The sequence below is a fragment of the Psittacula echo genome, assembly GCF_963264785.1.
Source record: "Psittacula echo genome assembly, chromosome: 1".
NCBI lineage: Eukaryota > Metazoa > Chordata > Aves > Psittaciformes > Psittacidae > Psittacula > Psittacula echo.
Window position 1 is genome coordinate 127,925,771 of NC_137735.1, and position 24,806 is coordinate 127,950,576.

Below are 24,806 nucleotides of genomic sequence, written 5' to 3' on the forward strand. Positions count from 1 at the left end.
ATATGAAATAATTTTACCATTTCAGTCTACTCACTATGTAAAAAATTTTGACTACACAGAGAAAAAGAACAGCTAACCTTAATATCATAGTGATCCTTCAGGCCATCTTCTACATGGTTTAAGAATTCAAAAATATCTAGTCTATCCAAACAGCTATCCAAAAGCGTATACATGCACTCAAAAGCTGCTTTCCTTATGTCCAACCCATCATCAACTGTGTGCTTAAATGGTCCCATTTCCACCTGTTTGCAAATAAAAAACAAAGTTAAGAAGTAATATACTTAAAAAACAAAGAATCTATTTACATATATTTAACACTTTTTCTTAGTTAACATACCTCTCTAATTAATTCCTTTCTGACTTTTGTTTCATTGTAAAGATGAGGAAGCACAGTGTCTAAGAGGTCCCTTATTAATGACGGTTTATTGTGTGCAGCTGAGTTAAATGTCACCAGTGCTACTCTCCTGACATTGAGATCTGGGTCCTCCAATGTTTTCAGGAAATCACCTGAAATCATGCATAGAAACAAATCAACCTGTCAGGATCTTTTTCATTTGCTACTTTAAAAATATCTTTGCTTAGCTGTATCAGAAAAACAATTTAAATTCTGCAATTCAAGAATTAAAAAACCCCTCTTAAGGAGACTATCAAAATACTGATTTTTAACCTTAAATCAGCATATATTGAGAATTCTTAGACTGCCCCAAAATAACCCTAGCTCAGTCTATATTAATGTACAAACACCTCTCTCATCCCACTCTGCCTTCAGGCATTTTCAACTTGTAACTTCTACAGTTCTATAAAACAGCCTTGTTAAAATAAATTCATGCAGGAACATATTTTCCTCAATGTTTGCAAAGTTTTACTACCAACTTCCATGAGGAGTGAAATTTTAAAAAGGAGAAAAACAACACGTATAAACACCGAAGTGACTCCTACACACAAAAAAGAAATTGCGTAACAAAACTAAAGATAACTGAGAATTTTAAAGTACAAGATACCAGTAGTTTACAGAATAATCAATTCATATTTCCAGAAACCAAAGGGGCAAGGCAGCTTCCATGGGAGATGCAGCGGGGGGGGAACCCACAAACAATTCTTGAATACAGAATTAAAAAAAATAAATAAATTAAGCTTAGTGATGAAAATAACACAAAGGAACTGATTCCACTTCACCATAAATAAAAACCTTGCACTCCACAAGACCGTGTGTTTTAAAGATTAATCTTTTCCCCCCTATTAGATTTAGCAGTATGCACAACTTTTTTACAGATCTTTAAACCTATAATTAATACACTATAAACCAGTCACTATAGCATATTAAACAATTCTACAGTACTTTGTCATACAAATAAGAAAAGATCAAAAAGCCGCAGCACTGCTAAATCTCTTTATCGTACTGGTGTTAAACTGAAAGCTTTGATTACCTTATCCCTGTAAAAATATACACGCTACCAAATGCTTTCAGACCATAAGTGTTACAGAATCATTAGGACCTAAATTTACAATTCACCACCTGATAATACTCAGAATTCAGACATGCTTTTATATTTTAACTGACTGAATGTCAAATATTTCCAAGACCACCCTCCTGGGTAAAGACAGTAACTTATCACATCAAACTGATATAATCTGCAAGAGCACATGAAAGAAAATCAGCTTTTGGATCCCATCTTAAGAAAAGCCTTAGCTTCTTGTACCACAGCTTCAATATATATATAATTTTTAATCACATATTTTTTACTGCTCAGAATTCAAGTAAACTACAATTAATAGAAATAACTGGCTAATACAGAAACATTTCATAACTGTTCTAACAGTTATCATTAGCAGCTAATACCAGTACCTGAAAAATATTTACTTCTGAAAACAAAAAGAATACATTTTAAGTGCAATTCTACTGCCTGAAAACATAGAAGCTGTTAGTAAAGAACTTACCTATGCAGTTCTTCAGAAGCGGGTCTATGGGTTGTGGATGATCAGAAATAGTGAACTTAACAGCAGTAACCACTGAACTTCGAGCATATGAAGACCCTAATATGAAACAAAAGTGTGAATATGTAACATTAAAACAGTACAACTACAGAATTTAAACCACACCCAATGCCATTCTTTTTAACCTTCTAGTACTTTTAAGACCACTAAACAAGAAATGCTATTTATTATTAGCAATGCAGTATGTAACCCAACTAAATCTATGGAGAAAGCATTTTAAGGGGGGAGAATAACATGATATTTAATAAGCATTTAATGTTATCTGGTACAGAAAATTCAAGTAATAAGACTATTAGAACCAATTTATCACCACATGTAGGCCTACAAATAACTCTCCTTTTTAAAGCAGAAGCACACGAAGAAAACAGTTTCAGATAAGGAACTCTACTGACAAGATTCATAAGATATGCACAATTTCCTAATCCTTAAAAATTTCTGAATTTTTATCTGAAAATTAGGAATACTGTAATTTACATCAAAAGGTCAACATGTTCTAATTGGTTCATCTATCTGTCCTTTTGTCACCCATGTTCTTTCTGCCTTAAGCTTATAGCTCTTTGTTAAAAGTACTATCAATTGAAATACCAGTCTGAAAGCAGAATATAAAAGTAATACATATTACGTATGACTAACAACTTGCAAAAAGGGAGCCATCTAAGCTGCACATTGTTGTTGGGGGGAGCAAAACTTCAAGAATATCACAAAATTTAAGCAAATAATTTGCAAACCTAATAGACAGCGTAAGGCCATTTGCTACAATACGTACATGATTTACCACTACTCACCTGACGCCAAGTATCCCTTGAGTCGTGGAAGCAGAGTCTCTGGGTCTATTAATGTAAGCTTGCCCAAGCATTCAGCAACAACATTTCTTGTACCCTCTTCTGCACATTCGCAGTGTTTCAGGAGTAAGGCCCAGATGTTCTCAACATATGGTTTGAGACCAATCACTGATGCAGAGCTAATTATTTCTTTCAAGGAATGAAGAAGAAGGTATTGCCTCTTAGGTTGACTGGTTATTTCTTGTAAGACAAACGGCAGATACTCAGGAAGATTGCCAACACTAATACTGCCTAATGCGTAAGATGCAGCTGATTTGACTTCTTCACTAGGAGAAGAGAATGCTTCTAATATTACAGACTTCAGCTCAATTTGTCCACTTAAGTCAATGTGATGCCCAACTTCCCCAAGAGAAAGCAAAGCCAAAAGACGAATGGAATCCGTGGACCTTGAGTTCTTGACATCCTGAATGAACTGACCTACAACCGCTGGTCCTTCCTTAGGGCAGGCTCGAGTAAGGGCAGCAACACATTTGGCAATGGAATAGTAAGACTGCTTATGAGTAAGTGCTGTACTCTGTGAGTACACTGGACCCGTTAACATGCGCAGTAAATCCATATAGCCTAAATTATTTGTACCAGTCACAACCAAAGCTTGGAAAAATTCTAGCATGGCACTAAGTGCTCCACCCTGAAGCAAAGGTGATCTCACCAGCCCAATAAGTTCATTGAGAATGGACCCACTAATCTTTGACAGGGAGGAAGGATATACTTTAGCCAGTGTTGTCAGAAAACTGATGGCCATCTGTGACACATGCATATCACTTTCACTAATCAGAGGTGGAAGCTCATCCAGGACAGCATCAATCATCGCAGCTGTCAAGCTGTCACTGTAATTCTTAATTAAAATATCTAGAGCAGAAAGAGTACCCAGTTTCAAAGCTCGCTGGTTTTTTCTCAAAAAAGAAGCAAGAATAGGAACTCCCTCCCCAAGGATTGGTCTCAAATCTATCTTCAAAGGAGAACCAGCAATCAATGTCATGGCCTTTACTGTAGTTAACCGAGTGATCTCATTCTTCAGTCTCTCTAGGAAGATCTGAAGTGTACTAGGCAGGTCTGTGCCTAGGCTATCACCAAGGCTACAAATTATTTGACCCATACAAGATATCGCCCTTTCTTTCACTTCCTGGTCAATGTCAGCAGCCTTTAATCTCTTGATTGTACAAGTAAACAAATCTTTGATGTAAGGAGTAGCATCAAAGGAAGAAGGCTGGTCTAAAGGACGAATAACCTTCACAAGTTGTTGCGTAACCAAAAGCGCTTCTGATGTTATCTTGTAAAATGGGTCTCCAACACAAGCTACAACTGGAGGTACCAATGCTTGAACATGAGGATGAAAGACCTGGGGAGAATGATTGCAGAGGATCACATACAAACAGGACAACGCATCTATCTTCAGATTGGAAGAACTTGATTTGTCATTCAGTGAAAAAATTATTCCTGGAAGAAAAAAGAAAAATACCTTTTTAGGTTAGCAAAATTTCTGAAGGATGGCAGCAACACTGAATTTATGTTTTCCTGCTCCCAACCTTTTTTGAATGCTTCTAAGCCCCTTTTAACAGTTTATTCAATCAATTAGTTTTCAAGGTTCCTCTACACAGAGGACACAGGCGCTCTGATGACTTGTGATGTATTTTCTGATTTATAAACTGATTCTGAAGCTTTAAACTTTTCCAAACTTACTTTCCTTTGTTACTTCAAAATTCAAAAGTTTAGGTCCCAAAAGTTGAACAATATTTCACTCTGCTGAGATCAGAAATGCAGTGTGATCTTGCAATTAAGAATCAAATTATATTTTTCTTTAAATATAGAAGTAAAAAAAAAAAAAATCTCACTTAGAATTAACGCTTGTTTTCAAGATTGAAATATGTCTTTAAAATATTTACATGCATCCACATAGTAGCTGATTATTTTGCCAATTTCTTTAAATAGAACGAACACTTCAAAGCTTTTGCAAAAAGCAGTCAAGACATAAAGATTTTGAAACTTCATATTCAATTTACTAATAAATCCTTAAGTTGATATTATATTTTTCATACCCGGTACAAGTACAGGAACATGTTGTGTTAGGGCTCCAGGTAACACATTTACTAGCTCAGTTAGCATGTTAAAGCAACACTGACGAGTCTTCACGCTTTTCTCCTTCATCTGTTTGTGCAAGGCTTTAACTATGTTTGGGACCTGTAATCATCACACATTTGTTAATTGATCCAACAGCTGACATTTCTTTCATCTTTGATCACTAGGGTGATAGAAAGATGTGTGTCCTACCCCTCTATTTCTGATTCCTCTACAGAACTAGGGAACTTATAGAAACAGGGGAAAATTAGTCAAAAGAAATGCTATTAAAAATAGTACGTTAACTTTAAAAGGTGAGATGAAACAAAACACTTAGAAAAAGCTTTTCAGCATTATCCTTTTTATTCTGTAAATAGAATACGTTGCAGCAAATCAAGTTAGAACATTAGAGCTTATATCTGCATTATAGAACGCAAAGAAATAACTGTTTTGCCTTAGTAATTTGGCTAAACCACATAGGATGTGCAACTTTTACAGGTGGTGATAAAATACTGACATCAGATAAGCGTATTTGCTGAGTTTGGAATTTCACTTTCCAAGACTGCTGCACTTCCCTGGACCAGCTTAGCTGGCTTGCTCTCTATGTTAGTACTACAGTAATCAATTGTAATCTGTGTATGAAGAAAGAATGATATGGCACATTTCAAGAACTATCCTTACGAACAGGGGCACAACTTCAGTGCCTCTTCTCAAAGATAACAAAATTTTTGATAAATAACCTGACTCTGAAGCATTGTCAATGGTGTCTCTCCTTGTTCCATTGCATCAGGATCACAAAGCCAACTTTGCACAGGTCGAGTTTGTTTTAAAAGAGAAAGATACGCATGAAAAACATCTGCTTTAACATTCTCCTCGCGTTCTTTGAATCTGGCTATTAAAGCAGGAGATACAGTTTTGTAGAATTCAGGAAGCATTTCATGTCGTGTGCTAACCACAGCATCCAGACACTTAGCAGCTGCACGCCTCACTTTCCAGCTCATGTCATCATCATCGCTATATTCATCATCACTCCCTTGAAAAAACAAATAATGAATATATTCAAGTCTAGACAATCAAAGCATTAAGTTTTATTTTAAGCAATTAATAAGAATACACTTGGGTTCTTTCCATAAGGCACACCAAAGAAAGTTTCAGAAGAACATTAAAAACCTCAGATAAAAAGCCTTCTAAGCTGCCTAAATCATAAGACTAATTATTTTCTCTGCCAATTTTTTCACACTAGTCTTACATATGTATTGATATAAATTGCAAACAGTACAAGGCAGTTTGCATCTTATTTACAGCCTGACTACTGATTTAAAGCATATTCTTCTTTACTCATGACATTAGCAAGAATGCAACAACAGTTACTAGCTGATCAGGATTCAACAAACTGTTCTGTTTGTTTCTTTCTAGCAGTAAATCAAACCATACTCTGACCCAAAAAGTGACAAAAAAAACCTCACCATACAGTAAGCAATATAGGTTAACTTCTTATGCACTAAATCAACAACTACGCAGCTCACTCATTCTTGAAGTAATGAGAATATTATGCTCTGGGTTCAGATTACTTGTGCGTCCAAGTTTTCATAAAGCTTACATATGGCAAGGTATATATTGTCACCATATTCACAACAAACACCTTATACCTTTCACTCTAAAACATTTTGTTATCCGACAAAAAATACTGAGTATCTTGTAATTTTCAATCTATTCTGATTTTCTGCATTGGGTAGCAATATATTATAGCAGAAAGTAGCGAGAAGCCTCTCCCAGGCTGAATATGTATTTTCAATTCATTAACTGACATTCTTCTCACTTTAGTTATATCATCCTACATGCTTCTCCCATTTTCCGCCTTTCAAGTATTTTAAAATATTTGTCTTGTACCCTATGGTCACCCTTGGAATTATTTCTCTCTAGCACCAACATCCTATACTTTTATTCTAAGAAGTGAGTTCATAAAGTATTTTTAAAAACAGTACAAAAATTGAACACAAAAGCATGCAAGTGATTCAAATGCTGGTACTTAATAGGTACTTCCTATTTGTACTTAATTGGTACTTCCTCTTGTCCAAACCAAAAGGAGAATATACCTTGATCATCATCATCACCACCATCAGCATCCATAGCATTTTCATCTTCATCTTCATCATCATAATTGTAATTAGGATCATAGGTAAGATATTTAAGACAGATGTTTATAATAGTAGATACATGAGGATAAACTTCTTTAGGACATCTGCATAATACAAAAATACAATCAATGTCAAATTACTTTGAAGAATTAAAATACTCCTAGAAGACTTCATAATACTAATGGCACAGTAGAAAGTTTTTTCAGTACAGACATAACACACTGATTAGAAGTTAAGTTACAAGACAGAGTTATAGAAGAGTTCGAGCTAAGAGCTTGCAAAAATATTTTGTACCAAAGGGACCGTCTCTTGACATCAAATGGCACACACTATTACATCTTACCTCCTAACAAAGGATTCAAAGGCTTGAATGCAGTACTCTCGTAATTCATCATCATCTACATTACAAAACTTTACAACCAAAGGAATTATTTTCTCAAGATATTCACCTGGTAAGGGGAAAAAAAAAAAAAGTTAGCAAAGTAATTACTCTCACATAAAAACTTTTAAAATTAACGATAATTTATGTATTTTTCTTACCTATTCTATGACCCGCTTGCCTACTAATAGCAGCAATACACTGTATATAGGTCCTAGTTGTTGACATGGAATCATTTTTAGACAGTTCTGTCAACAGATGTTCAATGAGGTCAACAAAAACCATATTGCCACAACTCATAACCAGGTGACCAAGAGCAATGATGGTTCTTTTCCTCACAGCAAGTCTGGGGCTAGTCAGCTGGGGGAGCAGACAGGTCAGAATTGAAGGATGGAAGTTAACAAGCAGTCCTCCTTGCCTTAAAACAGACAAAACACAAACTCAAACCAATTGAATCTAGATAACTTGGTTCATATATTTACAACAATTCTTTTAAATATTCCCAAGACATTACACACAGATACCAATTAGTCTTTACATTTAAGGTTTTGGAACTTTTAAAAAAATTAAATTAGTTTAAAACATACTCTCAAAGCAATAAACATTAAAATAATCTTAAAACTACAGTTCTCAGAAGATTAAATAGCAAGCAATCTATCAATGAATTTACCTTTAATACATTCATTTTTTTCTCCTAAATGAAGTTTCACCTATATTTAAAACATTAAACTATTATCTCATATAACTTAAAGTAATTTAAATTTAACATTTGGAAAATTAAAGGTCAAGCTTTAACGAGTATTTATCAGCATTTACCAGCATTTTGGAAGAGTGATGTTTACCTGCTTAGCATATCAGCCATAATATCCAGTGCCTCCAGTTGAACAGACACATCTTCCTGTTTGGCTATAGCACTAGTGAGGCGCCCTGTGATCTTTTTGCAAACATTAGCTGCTAATGCAGAACCTGAAAGAACAACAAAACCTCAGCACTTTCATAATGAAAAAAACCCACAGTTTAACACCAGAGATGACGTTCATGACCATGGAAAGCAGCCTGATTTCAACATTAAAAAAAATCTTCCTACCCAACAAAACAAGCTTGAACAGCCAGTTTGTTTGCTCATGTAACACGTACTGTGCATTAGAGCTGAAAGACTATCTATGTACAAAAATACTGAGAAGGAAGGCTTCTTAACTGTCTGGTTTATATACCTTATGGGAAAGCACACTGCTCTTGACAGGGCAAGCAATGGAAAGTGAAGGCCAAGACAAACCTAGAGCAATAAATGAAAGGGCTATAAGTAAAAATAGAGGAGTAAACTACAGGTGGGGGGAAGCACAGCAGTAGATAGAGCCATCTCTAAAGAACAGCTGTATACCAAAGAGAAGAATCTTTGTCCAAGAAGCTACTTAAGTAATAAGTACCTGTAATACTGCTGCAACATTTGAGAAAGGGGAGAAAATGTATACCCCAAGTATTTTAAGATTCAAGTAAAAATATCTTTAGCACAACTCCAGAGTTTCCCCCGTTCCCCAACTGTCTAACAGTGTCTGGAGTAATTTTGACAAGAGAAGAAACTCATGTCACGGTTATGCGCTACTGAAAGGCTAGAACTCGTCTCCATTTGTTTTAAATTTTTTTAATTATTTTTTTAAAGAAACCTCAGTTTCTAAAACCTGCATTTCCAAACCCTTTTGAATCACTTATCTATTCTCATTCATATCTTATGATATCTGAATATTACTTGAATAAAAAAGTAATGCCATTAACTGATGAGCTGTTCATCATTACTAACTCTTTTGAAGGAAAGACTGCATTTATTTAAAACTGCAGGTAAGCATTTCAGTAATTTATCAGGCAATTGTTAGAAACACGGGGTACTTTCCAAAATGCTTGCCAGAAACGGAGACAAGAAGTAAGATCATAAAAGAAAAATACCCAAATTATAATCAATTTTAAAGAATACTATCAATCAAAACGCAAGATCAGATTTAGCTATTACTACAGCCTAGAATTGTTCCACCAAGGCAATTATTAAAATAGGAGGCTTTTACACTCTATTTGTCATATTGAAGTTCATATACTGTAAGTTTGGTTTTCATATTAGTGCAATCCTTTAGTAAAAAAGTTTTCAAACTAGCAAAATCTGGAAATACAGAGAAGAAACATCTAAAAGGATATCTGTGCCATACATTTTTCCTCTGACAAATTAATTCCAATGTTAAATGAACCAAAGCCTCTTCACTAAAGGACCCAGCTTTTGCATATTTTTTTTTTTTTTAATTAGTAATGAAATTATAAAACTAGGTAGTCTTGAGTAAAAAATGCCTTACCACTGGAAGCTGGGGGGAGTTCTCCAATCACAGTTTTAAGGCCAATGCTTGAAATGTCACGTAATTGTTCTTTATCTGAAAGCATGTTTGTACAGAGGGTATCTACAATGGTCTCCACTTGATACTCCTTCACTTTACTCACCAAAGGGCCAAGGCTGTATAAACAGAAAAAAAGTATTAAATTTGCAACCTTAAATAACCTCCCTTATTTCATTTCAGTATTTTGCATTCAAATCACAAACTTAAAGTTGGTTTTGGTAGTAATATAAAGCGTAACTTCAAAATTTGGAAACCCTCAACTGGTTGGGTTGAAACCTGCCTCCTTAAGTTTCATAACAAAATAGTGGTTTAATACATGTTTTTAATCTAAGTGGTGGAAACAGTTTTTGCTTGAGTCTCAAACCAGGGTCTCTCTTACTTCTCACTTAACACTAAGGTTTATAACAAAAGTTGCCTAGCCAGAGCCATCAGTTTATGTGCTTGACTTAGTGCCTGCTTAGTTCACATACAGCAACCTTCTTAATTGCTGCATCTCTATTCTTCACAACACTTGGGTTCAATCTCAGACTCATTCTGTACTTTAGAGTGCCTTCCTTAATAGAAGGCAAACAACATAAAAACCAATGACATGGCATGCCCTCACCCACACAGACACCCAGCACCACTATACATACAGCACACAGTAACATTTCCTCTTTCCTCTGAACTATGAGTTTTCAGTTATTCCAACTGCTTTGAGCATCTTAATCTTGTATTCCTTTGTCAAATGCTCTCATTTGTTCAAAACGCTAAAACCACAGATGTCCCAGTAAAGTCTAGTTCATTACTAAGAAATACACCATCCTTCACCATAGTCTCAGCCTTATCACCAACTTTCAGAATCTCTCTCCGTTGTTAATATTCTGTTCCAAAAGGGAAGTTCTGCAAAAACGTAACTTTATATTCTCTATTTCCTTCCATTCATCTGTGAAAATCCTGCACAAAAACTCTGAGAACTTACTCTTTCTCCTACTACCCCCCTCTTGCTCCAAATTTGCTTACCTAGTTTCTCTGTATGGTTAAAACGCCCACCTTCAAAGCATTTCAGAAATGGGAAATGAATTTCAAAATGCTTTAAATCACAAAATATTTTAATCTAATTCAACTCCCTCAAACACACTACATTAAAAATGCACACATCAAATCGTGAAAAAAGAAAAGTGTTACAAGCTGTGCTATAGGCATTCCTACCACAAAATTCCATTTTGATCTTGCCAATTATTCTCTCTTTAATTCTCTGTGGCAGCATCCATAATATCACTATGCAATCAAGAAAGCATGCTTACTAATGAGACATCAACACTAGACATGAGATGTCACGTGAAGCTAAAGTTCTACCAAGCTTAGGTTCTGCACTGACCCTGAGAGAAGCGACGGCAGCAAGATGAGGAGCTGTGTGCAGCAGTCACACAGGAGTAAAAGCAATGGCTTGAAGCAAGAATGGAGACAGCAGTAGCAAGGACCATCTACAGAAAATGTGGGAATTAAACGGAAGTACAGCCCACAACAGAATTAACAGAAAAACAGATATAACTCCAGAAAGCTACTATTTATTTTCTCTTCTACCTGAATCAAAGGGATAATGAATAGCATTTTGACTTGGTATTGTGCACAGGCCATATCCTAGTTGCTTTGCAGTTGCTCCATATTTCCACCAAGGAAATCCTACAGCCTGACTTTCAACAGCACCTCAATGTTTTTCTTCCTATGAAACACACCTGAATTTATACACATCACCATCAAATTCAACTTCAGCCACAGTGACAAAGCACCAAAGACTTTCAAGAGATTTTACATACGTAAAATCTCAGCATGAACTTTAACGAGCAGTAAAGCGTGAAGATTTCAAGTAAGCTCTTTGTACCAAAACAACAGGTTAAGAGTTTGAGGAGTAGAGAAACATCTGTAGATTTTGTATTTTTTTTAGGAAGCATTTTTCAAAAGATTAAGTTTTGCTGCTGTTTTTGTGGAAATCGGGGCTCAACTTGCAGTACAGAAGTCAAAGCAACATCATGCAACAGCTCCATCAGACTTGTGCTGTGAGGATAGACGGTGTTAAAGCGGTTTCAAGGGCTGATCTTGGGGGTGTTGGTAGATGAGAAAATGAACATGAGCCGGCTTCGGTGTGCTCTCGCAGTCCAGAAAGCCAACCGTATCCTGGGATGCATCAAGAGGAGCGTGACCAGCAGGTCGAAGGAGGTGATCCTGCCCCTCTACTCTGCTCTTGTGAGACCTCACTTGGAGTATTGTGTGCAGTTCTGGTGTCCTCAACATAAAAAGGACATGGAACTGTTGGAACAAGTCCAGAGGAGGGCCACAAGGACGATCAGGGGACTGGAGCACTTCCTGTATGAAGACAGGCTGACAAAGTTGGGGCTGCTCAGCCTGGAGAAGAGAAGGCTGGGTGGAGATCTCATAGCAGCCTTCCAGTATCTGAAGTGGGGCTATAAGGATGCTGGGGAGGGACTATTCATCAGGGACTGTAGTGACAGGACAAGGGGTAACGGGTTCAAACTTAAACAGCGGAAGTTTAGATTGGATATAAGGAAGAAATTCTTTACTGAGAGGGTGGTGAGGCACTGGAATGGGTTGCCCAAGGAAGCTGTGAATACTCCCTCCCTGGCGGTGTTCAAGTCCAGGTTGGTCAGAGCCTTGGGTGACACGGTTTAGTGTGAGGTGTCCCTGCCCATGGCAGGGGGGTTGGAACTGGATGATCTTAAGGTCCTTTCCAACCCTAATTATTCTATGACTCTACTGCAACTGACAGGGCCATGCATTACACAACAGAAATCATGGATGTTTCTGTGGCTTACAAGGGAGGGTACAAATTTTGTGTCTGTCCTCTAACATTGTGCACAATGTACACAGACAAGCTGTTTTTCAATCAGAGCTATAAAACTGAAGTATGTGAAAATCAGTGTATGAACAAAGTGAAGAAAGGAGCATCTTAAAGCCAGTTACCAACTAATTATATTAGGACTACATTAGAATGTAATGCCTCCATAGAAGCTTCATGTTTTTCCACACTGAATGATAATACTCTATCTGCTTTTCTTTAAAGTTGATTCTAGTAAAGCTGAGACTAAAATGATGTCTATAGGGTTAGTAAACACTAATTTTTGAGAGTTGAAGTCAAACTGAAACCCTAGTGGAAAAAATGAATGAACTATCCTGTTATCAAAACAAGACTAAGATCAAGAAAGCAAAAGTTCAAATTTTCAAAACCACGCCATTATTCACTACAAGTACACCAGGCTTTTGACACTGCAATGATTTAAGCACCATTATGGTCACAACCTTTTTAAAGCATGAGAAGTATGGAGAAGTTTAACATGCAGATGATGGAATTATTTGTAAAACAGATTAACATAATAACAACAAACCAACTCTCAACTGTAAGTATTTGCCTAGTTTAACTCCTTGTTCAGTGCAAAGGGAGTAGGGTGACCAGAGTTCCATGCTTTGGGAAAAGAAATTGAACAGTCGTAATATATTAATTTGCACCTAAGTTTTCCCTGATGTGAAACAAATAGTAATTATCGAACTTTTTAAACAGTTTGCCCACAAGTTAGTTTGATACACAAGGGTATTTTTTCCCTCCTCTCCAAAAGTAGCCTTTCAAAACATTTTACAAAAACAAAACAAGCTGAAGACACTGAGAAAAGGTAGGGAAAAAAATTCCAACTTCATATGTTTGATTGTACAATGTAATAATAAAGTTGCCAGATTGTGGTATGGAGCTAAATCCTGATTAACAGTTCTAGCAAAAGTAATAAATTCATTACACCATATTCTAATCTCAGCAGATTACTGGAAAGAAACTATCTGGATGTGAAACACTCTATGAAGTACTTCCTTTCAGACTTTAGTAATTACAGTGGGGAAAAAAATGTTATGTTTTTATTTTATACGATTTTGAAAACTATTCCGAATTAAGAGCAACTTTCACATTTAAAAAAGCATGGACACTAAGTCAACTAAATACAACTGGGGGGAGGGAGGGCGGAGGGAAGTCATCTAGACGCAAGCAGAAATCTGCCCAAGCTATCAAGACACTAAGCTCTGAATGAAGACTATTTTTCTGACAGTAGATAGTCCAAATCCAAATTAAGTTAAGCCACTCAGGCAAAGAAGTATTTAAGTAACTTTACACTTGGTACTTAAATCATCTAATTCCCACATTATTGTATTACAGAAACCCACAAGTGTTTTAAGACAGAAAAATTACTCGAGTCTTTACAGTCTAAAGGAGAGTTTCTTTCTTAATTTATATGCATTGAGACACAAGCATACAATGTACAAGATGACAAGCGAAACAGCTTTCCTTGGTTTACTGCAAATTGCTCTGGAGTTTAAGTCTAAGTCTAGAAGAACACAGCTGGACCTTAGGTTCACTTCTACCTAATAAAGCTGTCAGCCAGGCAGCTGTGAAGGAACACACAGGTCACAGATCACTACGCAGAAGGAAAGGCTCAAGGCTATGGCATTCAAAATAAAGGCACTGAAGTTAGTTTAGGAGCTTAGTAGTGCATTTACCAAGAATGACAAGACAAACCCCATGTTTACTACCTCGCTGGTACAGCTTGGGGGAAAAAAAATAATAAAAATGACAAATTCCTGCATTGCTTTAGTAGTGGAGATCTGAGGATGCATAGCTTAATACCAAAGTGCTGTTAACAAGGAATGTTATCATATATTGATTTTACTTGTTGACCTATACACACTTTGTATTATCTCTCGATTCTTTTAATGTGACTTGGCTTCTTGGACCATATCAAATTAACTTCTGAATGTACAGACAAACTTGACATAGAATTTGTTCATTTTGAACAAGTTACTTTTGCAACTTCTACTTCTGGTCAGAGCAATTGTCATTTTGAGCATGCATAGGGAAAAACAAAGAAGAGTCTGGTCAAATACAGTTTACAAGCACCTACAGGGTAAATCCAAACCCACGTTCCAAGCTCCTCTGAAACTTGGTTTTCAGTCTCAGCATCAAGCTTTCCATTCCTCCTGCTACAAAGGCTCCCAAACACACCCAGAGTTCCCCACACCTTTGCTTCCTGCCTTAATAGTGCTCTCAGTCATTCCAAAACCATCCCTCTCCACCATACAGCTCACACCACAGGACAACTGTAGACCCTCAAAAATCATTGTTTCACCCAATATGCTCACCCACTTTTTCCACTCCTTAAAAAAAAACAAAAAAATGGGAGTCTTCCAACAGCTCAAGCTAAACCATCACACAGCTGTTGGAGAGAGCTACACAGGAGGACTAGGCTCAGATCCAGAACAGACTACAAGCCAGTAATTCCAGATGGACTCAAAGGGCTGAGATCTATGGCCTTCATTCTTGGGCAGCTAGTACATACTGCTCTACAGTAGACAAAACCAAAATACATCTTCCATCTCAAAACCTGTTGTATGCAGCCCACTGCTGCTACCCTTTCTTTCCAGGTCCAAGAATCCACAGTAACAAGAGCTAATTATCATTAAAAATGCCCAACAAACACAAAAGGCAGCAAGCAAGGAGTACAAACAGGAGGAGGTCATGAACAAAGGAGATTTATCTATTATATAAAACAAGCCCTTGTTTCAACTGTCACAAAGTGTGACTTACAGTATGATACTAATCAGTGTAAGATTCAAAGTTTTGGCATTAATGGTCTGTCACCATGTCAGACAAACTTAGGAGCTTCTTTTTCAATGGCCATGCTCATAATGCCTTACCCCCATGAACTCGGAACAGTGTCTGCACTTGAGGCACAGCATTTATGATTAACGCCCTGAAATATGCAATTCCCAAGACCATCACACCTACCACTTTCCATGTCTTTCTTCACAAACTGTAAACTGCTTGGTTTCCTTCTTTCCTTACCCACCCTGCTCGTGTAGTAAAACCTGCTGAAAATACTGTCAATTTGGAAATTTAAAGGGAAAAAAAAAGTCTTCAAAGGCAACACATACTTACCAAAACCTTGCACTGAAATATCACTTACAACTAATTCAGTTTTGTCAATACATAAAACTTGGAACTAGCTTAACATACTCAAACTAGGCCAGACATCTGAAGTTGATGCATTATGATCACCCCAGTGCCACAGGTGCAGGAAGATTGCAATTTACTCATTTTGTGGAGTGTTTTATGGAGATACACAGATATCTTAAAAATGTATACACAAAAACAATTTGGGGCAACATTTCTAAAAGATAAAGCTTACAGATGATCTCAAGAGAACTGGTAAAGGAGCTACTGACTGGTATCTGATGAAAGGCATAAAAAGAAGCCTTTTAAGTGTACAGAAATGAAGATGTAATGGAACTCACTTCAGAAAGTATACCTCCTCCTGCGGAAACTAACAGCCCTGACAGAGCATCCTTTGTTAAAAGCAGCCAAATCCCAGGCCCTAACCTGACACTGATGTTTAATTTAAGAAAAAAGTACTGGAATCTTCAGATTCTATCAAATCATCTGCATAGCTATTAAATCTCTGAGAGCAGGGATTGAGAGGACCGTATCCACAATCTAATCTGGTTATTTTACTGCTTCAATCATGGTAAATTAATATTGCAATCTTATTAAAATAATTTCTGGTGAATGGTATTGGTAAAGATCTTTTTTCTTCCAGCAGATAAATTCCAGATTTATACATATGCATTTGCCAACACACAAATTACTACAAGCAGTACCTCCCAGACTCAAATACGTTTAGCCATCCCTGACTGCACTCCTGAGAGCCGAAACACTTCCTCCAGTAGCTCAAAAAGCTCACAGCTTTCTCCACAACTCCATTTCATTCTTCAGCAAAGGCTTCCCTTGACAGTATTTCATTGATGCATCACTAGTTTCTCTTCAAATACATACCACTGTCAGTCAGTGGCTGCTCACAGCATTGTTGCGCTCATCTACCCTTGGTGCACAGTAAAACGTGTTACAAGCATCGCAAGTACAAATCACCTAGAACAGAAACAGTCACAATTCCAAGCTATGAGGACTGTCTAGAGTGGTCCAAAGAAATTCCCTGTGTTTCAGTCAACAGACTACAGTATACAAAGGTGCAAACACAGAATCTGTAGAAACTACTTCACATCTGTAATGCTGCATGCTCCAGAAACAGCACTGTAAATAGAAACACCAGGAAGCAGGAACAAGCACCTGTACAGTTATGGAAGTGTATTCATATAAAACTGAGTGACAGTACCCCTTTAAAAATATGGCAAGCCTTCAGAGTAGCAATCCTGAAAGTTTGCTTCTGATCAGTAGTGCGCAAGTTTGCTACCTGGTTGGTTAGATTCCAGGTGGCAACGTCATCCCTCCTTTCACTGCTTGAAAGATCACATCTTCTGCTTTTTGCAGTTTGCAATGACTGCTGCAGCTCTATGAAAGTGCATCTTCTGCATCCTAGAGATTTGCAGCTGACAGCATCCTTTTATACATCAGCTCTGACAGACGAGAAGCAGATCCCCACCAAAAAACAGTTGTTCCATAAGTGAAAATATCTGAAATTATGGTAAGGCCTTTTTTTTAAACCTGAGCTATTGAACAAATACTAAATGCTTCTGATTTAAAGGTTTCTTTTTCAAATGTAACCTATGAGTAACTAATACAATCACAGCAAAGGCTGGTCAGTTAGATCCATCTCAATTAAGTATAGGAAACACCTTTTTGCTTATGTTTTAAGGATGACCAAACTCCTGAAATGACTAAGTCATTCACACAAACACTTGAAATTAGTTTCTAGAAAGCGTTAAACCAGATTTTACCTGAGTGTCTTCAGCCCTATCTATCCAGCCTATTAATTAAATAAAACTGACATACCAGTTAGTAAGCACATTTTTAAAAAGATTGCCTGAAGCTTTTCTAGCCTTTAAAATCAGTGGGTATCACCTACAGACCTTATTATTAGTTCCAGATTATTTTCCACTTAAAAGATTAGTTTGTAAAGTGCAACCTTCTTTTATAAAACCAATTTGGAATACAAAGCTTTTGCACTTAAGCATGCGTTTTACGCATTTGAAGGCAGTTTCAGATACTGTTTTAAGTGGTCTTTGATCTTTTCCCTTTCTCTAGCCACTAATTTGTGTCCAGTTTTTCTTAAAGCTGCCTGTGCAAACAAACAGCAACTATAGCACACTGCCTCCTTTAAGTTACATATATTTGGAAAAAAAAAAATAGAAGTGTTCGTAGCGTAGCTTATTAGGAAGAGGGACATCAACTCATGATCAATTATAGCCTCAAATTAATGTATTTTCATTGCTATCAAATAAGCACATCTACTTACAGGGAAGAGTTAAAATTCATAAATGGAAAAAAATATCATTGATTCAAATCACCAGTATAGCGTGATGCGCAGCAGTGTATTACCAAAGCATTCAAAATGCTTTAAAGCTGCTGAACTGGATCAGCCACACAACAACTAATGCATGCATCATCCTGCTCATACTAATGACTCATACTTACAGCATCAAGCAGGGTTTGCTATATTGAACTACTGCTCAGAGAAGTCACACTGATAAATGCAGAGAAACTACAGTATCGCAAGGGAGGAAACACTGAAAGTACTTTGATCCCTCTTTTTTCTTATATGTATTTATATATGCGTGTTTGTTTTGGTTTTTACAGGTTTCAGGAAACAGTTCAGTGTGAAGCAATAAAAACTTTAAGTACGGGTTTAAACACCAGAATTACAAACCATAGATAACTGCTTAAAACAAGAAGCAGCTCATCATTAAACTACAACACTGAACATATGAAACAATTCATGCATAATTTGGGCCAACAGAACATTACACCCAACATTAGCAGCAATGAACAAACCATCCATCCAACACAATACCTATCCTTAGCCAAACCAAACTGCTTGTCTAATCCAAATGCACATAATCTTGGACAGAGCTACACACAGCATAACTACTACCGAAATAAGGTGCGCAGGATACCATGGGCTACACTAACAGCCTTAAACTAAGAATATGCCATAAGACCATCCAATAGCATTTTCTACATTGGCTGACTATAAACCAGGCTATGACTATCAGATGAAGCAAAAAACAACTTCTGCAGAAAAAAAAATGTTGACAAGAATGCATTTAAAAAGTTACGTGCTCCTAAGAAAAACAAGGTGAACAACCTGCAGTTACTGACCTACTTTGCATCTACTGCCTGCAATAACAGAAGCTTGACAAGCATACTCACTTCCCTTTTGTAGGTTCCAACTTAGAGCAGGTTGAGTTTTACTCCAAGAGCACAAAGTCAGCTCATTAATTTTCTCTTTTATTCAGAAATGAACTGCACAATCACCTTGCAAGGTAGCTACCCAAATATCCATGAACTCTCAACCTGACTTCTGCTAACCAAAGGATAACATGTTTTATCCTGTCCAAAACTGTAATGTAACTGAAAGAATCAGAACAAAATCACTAGTGTGCTTTGAAGAGATAAGAAACAAGCTCAGCAGCATTTCAACCAATAGAGCCCTTCCTACCCAAATGTGAAAGCAAGCAGAGGATAAGGCAAAACCAGAACACTACTTACTTGTTGCTATGTTTGCCTAAAAATAAATGGTGCTTTAAGGCTGCTCTGAATTGGTTTAAAATCTGTTCTGTTCAGTTACCTCACAAATCAAACCCTGAAAGAGTGATCGTCCCACAGGAGGTTCTTACCTGCTAAAGGAGTGATCAATACCTTGCCATTCACAGTGTTTCCATTGATCTACCTGTAGTGGAATCTCTCCTAACAAATTGCAAACCTTTCCTGCCTTCCCCAAGGAAAAATCTGTCTCAAATACAGACTCAAAGGTACACAGGGTTGTCTTAAATCCCTTTCCTGTGAGAGAGGGAATCCATACCTAAATGGATCATCAAGTACCAGTTTGATGGTCCTGCTGACAGTGTCTAAAGTTCACCAGAACATTTAAAACTAATAGAGATCTAAATGTAGTTTATGCTTTTCTCAGCTGAAAGTGCCAACAAATTTGTCACAGAAATAAACAAGTAAAGAATGACAGCGCAAAATATTATAAAAAAACCAAAAAGTCAAGAAAAATATGCTGGCTGAATTTAATTTCTCAACAAATCTGGTTTACACTCAGTGCTGTATTAGATGGAGGAGTTTAGATCAGCTTGAACCATCTTAGAAAAACGACAACTTAATAATAGTGTTCAACCTCTCCCATCATCCTTCACCCCACTACTGTTTCTACCAGTATCTTCATCTGATTGCACAAGGACAGCTTTAAGCCAGAGGAAAACTTAAGTCCACAAACCAGTCTACAACAAAATCTGATAAGCAACAGCACAAGAAAAGGGACAAAGAAGTTGAGAACAGCAAAGCAGCATTAGCTTAGGCTAGCTTAAAACTGTCATGGAACAATACCATGAGTATAAGCTGCCTTAATAAGAGAAGGCTCTTTTAAGGTGGCTTTTATTTTGTCCTCAAAGCATATCTGGAAGTGACTGGGATGCAAAAGAAAACTTAATAGATTCAAGAATATACACATTCTAGATGAATGTTTACAGTTTACCTGCAAACTTTTCCATCATGTTTCTTGTCCTATTACAGTAAATTTAACACTGTTCTTAAACATTACTTGGATTTCTCAGAAAGACTCCAAACTTGTACTGCATGTATGCTGCAATGAAACTTTTACACACAATGCTATTTCACATAAAGATAATTCTAAGCCTGAGCCAAGTTTCATAATAATCTACTCTTCTGAGCAACCTGTTTCAAAGCCATAGAACTTAAGCTGTACCACTAGGAACTTGGACATTGCAGAAGTCTGAATTAAAAAGAAACATGCCATTTGTATTGTTTGTTTATAAAAAGGGGGGAAGACACATTTTAACAACTCCACAACCTGATCAGAGTAGTGAAAAAGTAGTAACAATTACATTACTATACTGCTAAGATTAAACTTTGGCTTGAAACTTGCTATTCCTTAACTAGTGTCTCTGTACAAGATTTTGGTTACCATCACTTAATATATTTCAGAAGCTGAGGCAAACATAGCTCCTAAGTACATAAGCAGATGTACACACAGACTTTAATTTTCTGCTTTGACAGTCTGATAGAGCAAATTGTAAAGAATAACAACCTGAAACAAACTAACTCAGCTGGTCACAATGTGAAATTACTCTTCAAGGCTGTCCAAAGCTCTTGCACAGCAAGTTTACTTCAGTTCATGCCTCATGCAACATAAGTAGAGTAGATGGAGTATTTTAGAAAATCTGAGCTCACAAACAAGAACCATTCTCAGCGAACACTAGAAGCTTCTTAAAAGAGAAGGCCCCCTTGAGGGGCACAAAAAGTCAAAAGGGCCAAGAACAAAAAGTACGTCATGATAAACACAGCACCTCTTCAAAGAGTGCTCTGGAAAAGCCACACCAGATGTACAATTAAAAGTGAGGAAGAGAGGGTAGTGAAGCAACAGAAGCCTCTCAAATGCAAGTAACTGCAGCCTGACTCCACAAAGCATTTATAGTTTCTGCAGAACACAAACAACCATCAACGCCATAATCTAAATATTAGTGAAGAGTTAAGTTCCATAATTGATAACCAAGACCGTATATTTACCATTTTATGTTTTTAATCTGTGCTTGAAAACTACTCAAATACATCTACCTATTCACAGTCAGATATCAATGAGGCAACCACCAGTGAATGATAATCTTTTTAAATCTATTTAGCATTCAAGAATTATCACCAAAGAACAAGCATGTCATTCACACACTTTCAGCAAGGACTGCATGTGCTATGTCACCTGAAACTCCAAATGTTAATTCGCAATGTCAACAAAAACAGTTCTGTAAAAACTACAGTTAAGACAGGAAGCCTACAAGTATAATGGTTCCTTTGTGGACATCAATTTCACAATTATTTTGTGTAGCAGTGGTCCTGAAGTTTTTCAAAAATGCTTTATGTTGTTCGGTCATTAAACAATTCCTTATACCACAGAACAAGAATACTTACCATTTCACAGCTAAGTTTTGCACCTCACCATTTTTATCTTCCAGTAATTTCAAAATCATCTTCACTACCTTTCTTTCACTGTCATCATCCAGCTTGATAGAATCTTTCTGTAGTTCTGTCATTAAGTCATTAGTAGCCATAAACCTGACAAAAGACAGTCAGATAATTATTACTAGAAGGATACAGGTTATTCACAGTGCTCAGGATTCAAGATTCTCAGTTTCCACCATGTGCTATCACGTAAATCATATTTAACACTGGATTACTGTTAGCTGGGTTTGGCATTTATTTTAGTTATAGAAAAACAAATGGAGAAAAATCATATTTGAAAAAGAAAATAACTTTTAGTTGGGTCATCACCCCTCCCTGACAACAACTTCTACACATTTTAATTCCACCGTTTCCATTATATTCTAAATGATCTTTACAAATTAAAACTCACACTTTTCTGGATTTTAAGTAGTCCTTTCATGAGCTATGCTGATGCTTTGAAAAATGGGCTTTTTAAAAACCTTTTTATAAAAATAATTACCTGAGTTTATTTTAAGACCAATTTTAAGCAAGAAGAAAAATACAGAATGTTTTTCAAACATTCTCCCATAACATTCACAAAAGCCAAACAATGGAGAAATAAAAGCAAAGCTACAATTAATGTGTTTTTCATTTTCTTGCCATGAACAGACTAGTTTGTTTATAGTCCACAAAACAGCAATTCATGTTTATTCAACCCTCAACCCAGGGTGCCACATTAAAAACCAGGATTAATTCTTGGGAGATCAAGCAAATAAAATCATCTTTCATATCCATTGATTTCCTATTCAGTAACAGTCACATTCCCCAATACAAGAATATACTGAGAAATGACTTTCTAAAAATATTGCTTTTACGCCTTTTGTTTCTCTCCCTTCTGAAGTCTGTTTTCCAATCTGTTCTTCTTTTGTAAGTGCCCTCTCTTCTCAGAAGAAATAATACAGATGTATTACTCAATTATGAATCCCATGGGCTTCAGTAACAGTCTCAACCCGCATTCAAAGTCCCAGACAAAAATGGTTTGTAATTAAACAGTTTAGGCTGACATTTGGGCTTCAGGCACATAAGCCTCAGGCAGACATCACTTGAGCTCAGGTCATACTTGGAAGGTTATCTCTATAGCCTGACATGCTAGATACTTCTTTTTTTACTGAAAATGAAAGCCAAGCCTCTGCATAATCTTAATATGCATCACAAATACCAGACGTCTGTCCTCTCATAATGGACCTCAACTTGTCCTGTCTTTTAATACAGTAATTCCAGCCTAATAGTCTCAAGGTGTTTCTAAGATAAGACCTCACTCGTTTTTCATTCCCTCCAACACACCCACTGAAGCAACCCTGTAATCTGACAGGAACCAGATGTGTGCATAAGCAGATGATGAATGCAAATGGCATCAGCTTTTAAGCACAACAGAGAAAAAAGCTTCTTGGCAAGTAAAGGTAACAGATAGGATGGGAATAGCAGAAAATTCAAAAACTGTCTCCTTGTTACTGTTCTGTTTACATCCTTTTCTTAAACAGTCTAATATAGCTTCCCTTCACTTCCTTGGTCAATAGTTCCCATTTCTTAGTTTTACAAGTTCACATGCACTCATCACCTAATTGTGACAAGTTCCTAAACTGAGCAAAGCTTGTGCATCCTCAGCGCATTCGCAGCTTCTGCACTCAGCTACAACTGAAGAGTCCTCCTGGCAGACTCCTCCATTAAAATAAATCCAACTCCTTCCCAACACTGTGGGGAGGCTTGGCAACTTTAAAGTACCTGGTATTTAGAAACATGGTTTTGAGTAGTTTAGATGTGGCCTTTAGTCATGGCTGCTTCCTCCTCAGGCACATCAAACTTTACCTGGTGCAAAGTAGCAGCACGTAAGTGGCTCTTCATACCCTGTACTCAGAGTAGTCACTCTCCTCCCACAGCCACACAGTAAACTGCCACATTGAGTTACTGCCCATTTTAGAGTCCGAGTTTCTAGATACTACAAACATTTGCATCAGACGAGTCAGTTTAGCCAAAAAGCAGAGGATTAAATTCTATGGTAAAGTGGTTACTTGAACTGTAGGTTATACTCAGCTCCTTGGTATCAAGAAGTTAACTACAATATCCCTCTTCAAATATACCTTAGAAAAATGCACTAAATACTGTTTTATGCATTATGCAAATACATGATACACAAAGTTTCATAAAATGTGTTACTGCACAACAGCTCGTTTGTAAAGGTCTATTGTCACCCATTTCCATGGCTTGTAAAGTCAGATTTCTACGCTAGGAATTTTTGTTTGGTTTCTTGTTGTTTGTTTTGTTTTTCTCTCTTCTTGGTTGTTTTGTTTGTTTGGGTTTCTGTTAATATTTGAGAAACACAAAGTTGTTCAAATCTCCTAGAACAGGTCATTTCTAAAGTGTACACTACACAATTACAAAGCAAGTTTTGACTACATGTAGCTGGGGAAAAAAATGTTTGCTACAACTGCATTTGACAGGTGTAACCTACCTTTTTTATGCAGAAAGTTTTATACTCAAAGTCAGTACTTAGCTGGTATCCATCACAATTTTTTCTAAGTCATGCTCCCCATAAGTACAAAACAGAAAGCTCACTTAATCACAGAAACAAATTAGCACAATGAAAGTAAAGAAATCTTCAGTAATATTCAGAGGAAAAATGTTTGAATTTATTTTTAGTACAATTTAAGTAAATCAGGAAATTCTGGATTGCCTCTTTTTAGACTAACCAAATTGTTTTTCTACTTCCAAACTTTCTAGCTTCAACTTTCCAGGTAATAGCAAGATACTAAAATATGACAGAAATCAACATAAATCCCCATAAATTTATTACACATGTCCAGTGCTACAACAGTTTGTCAAAAGCAAACAAGATTATTCAAAGCCCAACTCTGTGGTTATTTAATCTTCACCTCTGTTTTCCTTGAGATCTTAATATAATAATAAGAGAATTGTTTGGATGTCCACGTGTTTTTTAACTGTAAACTAAGCACTTTAATGCTGCATCAAAGCAACAAAACC

At 36.7% G+C, this 24,806-nt stretch overlaps 1 protein-coding gene across 2 annotated transcripts in view; it reads right to left on the reverse strand.

Moving 5' to 3' along the window:
• The window catches only part of CAND1 (cullin associated and neddylation dissociated 1), a 31,270-nt gene that overhangs the window by 4,913 nt on the left and 1,551 nt on the right, over window positions 1-24,806 (reverse strand). For both annotated transcript variants that reach the window (XM_080618853.1, XM_080618854.1), the window contains exons 2-13: window positions 21,756-21,899; window positions 9,746-9,900; window positions 8,252-8,375; window positions 7,571-7,827; window positions 7,374-7,479; window positions 6,989-7,134; window positions 5,633-5,925; window positions 4,874-5,015; window positions 2,781-4,274; window positions 1,939-2,034; window positions 338-507; window positions 78-242 (exon numbers count right to left, since the gene is read on the reverse strand). In XM_080618853.1, the coding sequence (XP_080474979.1) occupies window positions 78-242; window positions 338-507; window positions 1,939-2,034; window positions 2,781-4,274; window positions 4,874-5,015; window positions 5,633-5,925; window positions 6,989-7,134; window positions 7,374-7,479; window positions 7,571-7,827; window positions 8,252-8,375; window positions 9,746-9,900; window positions 21,756-21,899 (3,292 nt within the window). The remainder of the gene's footprint in view (window positions 1-77; window positions 243-337; window positions 508-1,938; window positions 2,035-2,780; window positions 4,275-4,873; window positions 5,016-5,632; window positions 5,926-6,988; window positions 7,135-7,373; window positions 7,480-7,570; window positions 7,828-8,251; window positions 8,376-9,745; window positions 9,901-21,755; window positions 21,900-24,806) is intronic.